Below are 4,594 nucleotides of genomic sequence, written 5' to 3'. Positions count from 1 at the left end.
GAATCCCCTAATTGGTCCGTCTAATGAAAATGAAGGCAGCTGCAACAACAAAAAAATATCTAGTAGGTAGAAATGGTTAATTATGGTGGTTCCAACCACTCTTTACTAGTAAATTCTAGATCCACACTCCGCTCCCCAACTTGGCAATAGTTTAGTTTTTCATTTCCAACTGCATCAATGATGGTTAAATGCTAAGTACGGCCGTTAACATAACTGTGAATGTTTATGGTTAGAATGGTAGTTGACAACCAATTCATTGCAATAACAATAGAATGTAGTTGTGTTAATTTCTTGCATCCATAATATGATCTACTAATTCTGATATTTTCATTAGTAGAGTTTTTCTATGTTATTCTTCTATGATCACAATGTTTGTGTCACTATTGCTGATAGCACTTCTATTCTTTCTTTCGTACCTCTTATTAAAGTCATCACTTTTCAAAGGTAGTGGTAGTAGTTACCAATTACCACCTGGTCCATATGGTTTACCAATTCTTGGAAATCTCCATAGATTGGGTGATCTCCCACATCAAGATCTTCAAAAATTATCCCTCAAATATGGACCCATAATGTATATGAAACTAGGTCTAGTCCCAGTCATTGTTATCTCATCACCGGAGTCAGCCGAACTAATTTTCAAAACTCATGACATTGTTTTTGCTAGTAGGCCAATACTTCAGAGTGGAAGATACTTTGGTTATGAGCAAAAGGGTGTAGTTTTCAAACAATATGGTTCGTCATGGCGATATATTCGAAAACTATGTACTGTACATTTACTTACCAATTCGAAGATTGAATCGTTCAGGTCTACACGAGAAAGTGAAGTGAGAAATGGTGTTGAATCCATTAAAGTTGCAGCTGCTAGTCAAGTGGTTGTGGATTTGAGCTTTATAGTGGGATCATTTGCGGAAGAAATAACACATAAAACTATATTTGGATCACTAAAGGACGACCAGTTTAACTCCAAGTATCTCATCCAGGATGCTTTTCGGTTAATAGGAGCTTTCAACATTGCTGATTACCTTCCATACGTTGGATCACTTGACCTTCAGGTATGTGTTGTATATGTCCTTTACTGACTTCAAATATGAAAGTCAGTTCCATGATTAACTTAGGTTAAATGTTACTTTCCTCATGTTTTCTCAATATATTTTTTTTTATGAACTTATGTTTAGGGGTTGGTCAGGGATATGAAATCAACCGGCAAACTGGTAGATGAATTCCTAGAAATTATTATCGACCAACATATAAAAGACCATGGAATAGCACAACAAGATCATTATCAAAGGGATTTCGTCGACATTTTGTTATCCTTAATGAATGCACAAGAGAATACCATGAATAATGAACTGAAATTAGATCGAGAGAATGTCAAAGCAATCTTGTTAGACATGATTGCAGCAATGATGGATACATCAGCAACGACGGTAGAGTGGGCTATCTCAGAACTCATAAAAAACCCACGTATCATGAAACAAGTTCAACAGGAATTAGAAGCAGTGGTCGGGTTGGATAGACAAGTCGAGGAGACTGACCTAATGAAGTTGGAATACTTAGAGATGGTGCTAAAAGAGAGTATGAGACTTCATCCTCCAGGACCGCTCTTGATTCCTCGTGAATCCTTGGATGATATCAACATTAATGGTTACGACATACCAAAACAGACTCGGGTTTTTGTGAACGTTTGGGCAATCGGAAGGGATAAAAAAGTGTGGTCGGAAAATGCTGAGGAGTTTTACCCAGATAGGTTCATTGAGATGGATACAGATATAAAAGGTCAAGACTTCAAGATTTTGCCATTTGGATCAGGTCGTAGAGGTTGCCCTGGAATGCAGTTGGGTCTAACCATGGTCCGCTTGATGCTGGCACAATTGGTGCATTGCTTTAATTGGGAACTCCCTAATGGAATGTCACCCTATAAGTTGGAAATGAATGAAAAGATGGGTTTAACTGTTACTAGGGCTAACCATTTGATGGCAGTCCCAAGTTATCGGTTAACTATATAGGTTCCAACAATAACGATCGATTAAAACGTTCATCAAAATATGTTTTTGTTGTTTGATTTCTAGTATTTATTTTTGAGTTTAAGTATAGCCCTCCTTGCTTTCCCTTCTTTTTACTAATAAATCCTCTCTGGGAGCTTTGTTTTAGGAAATATAAATAACGGTTAATATACACTATTTATTCTTTTTTGAAGTACAAAAATAGATGAAGGGCATTTGTGAACACTTTTAGATGCATGCTATCATACATGATTTGCATCATTTTTTTCTATAAAATCCAAACGACAATAAATTTAAATACATATAACTTTAATTTCTACCAAATATGAACACTATTAGAGATACATAACACCATCATCTACCCATTTAAATATCAATCGTTAAAAAATAAAGATTGAAATTAAAATAGGTAGATGGTGAGGTTTGTATCTTGAATCATGCTCCTGTATGATAGGAATGTAACGTCTTATACAAGGGACGTATCATCAAAATATTAGATTAAAATTCATTGTTGTTTAGATTTTGCGCAGAAAATGGCCCATACCATATACGATGACTAGTGTGCATTTAAGAACTTCCCTTTAAATAAGTTATAACCAAGTACAAGTTGTAATATCGAGGAGCAAGTTATACCAGCCTCATATAATAAGATCGTTTTACATTAGAAAAAGATTGTCCCCTAAAATTCATTAGTCATGCTCAACATCTTTAATTATTACTTTGTTCTTTATTACTCGTTTTTGACTGTACGTAGCGCTTCGTGGCATGAAGATGGCAACGCTTCATGAGATTCCAAATTCATTTACAACTACAGTGTAATTAGCTTTGTCATACTATGAGTTTAATTACAACTTGTTTTGTAATATTTGTATATTCATTATTCTTAACAATAAAAAATCTTCTCTTCCAGTAATTAAAAAAAAAAGTGAATCCTTCAAGATAGTTATTTCTTTTTGTTGCTTTTTTTCTTTGTGCCACCAGTTTGGGTTTGTAAACCGATGTAACGACTACGATAGGTGGAGTTATTGGTCGGGAAAAATGATGCTATCTGGGCATGCACTGTTTCGGCTTAAAAATTCCAAAGAAGACACTTTTGACTTTTGGCAACGGTTTTATACCTTTTTGGCCATCTATGTAGATTTTTCGCAACGATTTTGGTCATACGAGACTCACTGAGTCGTGTTGACTGACTCAACGTAACGTTGACCAGCTGACTGCATACTGTTGACCAGTCATGTACGGGGTTGCACTTCTACTGGACACTCAAAAACGTACTCCAATTCTACTGGGCACTCGAAAACATACATTTGCCGTTGATTACATAGTGTTGACCGGTGAACATGAGTCCGGATGACAGGCCAATATTTCGAATGCATTGTTACTGCCCTCCACACAATTGTTGTTCTCGCATTCTTCGTGTAGTTGCGTGTCACCATTTCAGGGACATATATGGTATTCTCCAGTTATATTTTACCATTTCAGTCTTGTTTTCCTGTTTCGGAATATTTGAGGACTCATGGGAGATGCACGGAATCACCTTTTTTTTAAGTCCTTTGCGGAAAGAATCTCCGATACATGAGGCAAGTATAAAATATAGACTAATATTATGAGAGGGAAAACATAAAAGATGGCAAAACCATATTAGGTCTAGGGTGTGGACCTGGGCCATTGGTTTTGCACACTGCAAAGACATACCTAAATTGCAAGATTATATGACTTACTAATGCATTGTCACGGAAAGAACAATAATTTTGTTTAGCCCACTAGTCAAACCCATTGCTTATGTGGTAATGACAATCTAGTTTTCTTCTTCGGATTTTTATCCCCTTTCTGATTAACTCTCACTCTGTAAAGCTATGAACTCACTTTGTATGAAAAATACTTTAAAAAAAAAGAAACACGAACTCACTATAATATAGAAGAGCGTTTGAGGATGAGAGGGTTGAACATACAAAAGGAATCAAAAACGAAGACTTGCTCCCCTTCAGGTTCACAAATAATAATTCATAATCTCCTTTTTCAATTTGTGTACTCCTCAATGTTTTGTGAATTTCATGCTCAAAAGGGAGTTCAAAAAAAAAAAAAGTCAATTTATCATGCAAAATTTCAACAATCAGATCCATCAAAATAAATAATAAACCTTAATCTCCTTTTTCAATTTGAACAACCGTTTTCATCCTGCATTTCATCCTTAAATAATTTTCATACCAAACTTTTCTGGTATTTTCTTCATGATTTGCCACAATCACCAACGATGTTTGGTATCCTTGAAAACTATCTGAACTTTTCATCGCGCTATCTTGTACCACGTGGAGCGACTCCATTCATGCAATCGAGCTATGCTCTGAATAACCAAGCAAAAGTTTAGATTAACTCATTTGAAATTAATCCACAATCAAATAAAATCGATTTCCCGTGATGATTAACCCCTAAAAACGGATTAAAAAGCATGTCATACATGTTCGTCAAGTATGTTCTGTCAAAGGCGACAACTTCACCAAATTCTTTGTAAGCTTCTCTGCATCTTTGATTATCCCAAAACACATTCTTTATATGACTTTTTTGTCTATGTCCACCCTGCAAAAGAAATT

At 35.6% G+C, this 4,594-nt stretch overlaps 1 protein-coding gene across 1 annotated transcript; it reads left to right on the top strand.

The window, feature by feature from the left end:
* Positions 1–292: 292 nt before the first annotated feature.
* On the top strand, positions 293–2,175 carry LOC113326965 (cytochrome P450 CYP736A12-like). The gene is made up of 2 exons (XM_026574620.1): positions 293–1,052; positions 1,176–2,175. Exons 1-2 carry the CDS (start codon positions 360–362, stop codon positions 2,004–2,006), a joined length of 1,524 nt encoding a protein of 507 aa, XP_026430405.1. The 5' UTR covers positions 293–359; the 3' UTR covers positions 2,007–2,175.
* The last annotated feature ends 2,419 nt before the right edge of the window (positions 2,176–4,594 follow it).

This window comes from Papaver somniferum, unplaced genomic scaffold, assembly GCF_003573695.1.
Source record: "Papaver somniferum cultivar HN1 unplaced genomic scaffold, ASM357369v1 unplaced-scaffold_10, whole genome shotgun sequence".
NCBI lineage: Eukaryota > Viridiplantae > Streptophyta > Magnoliopsida > Ranunculales > Papaveraceae > Papaver > Papaver somniferum.
This window is presented reverse-complemented; position numbering and strand designations above follow the sequence as displayed.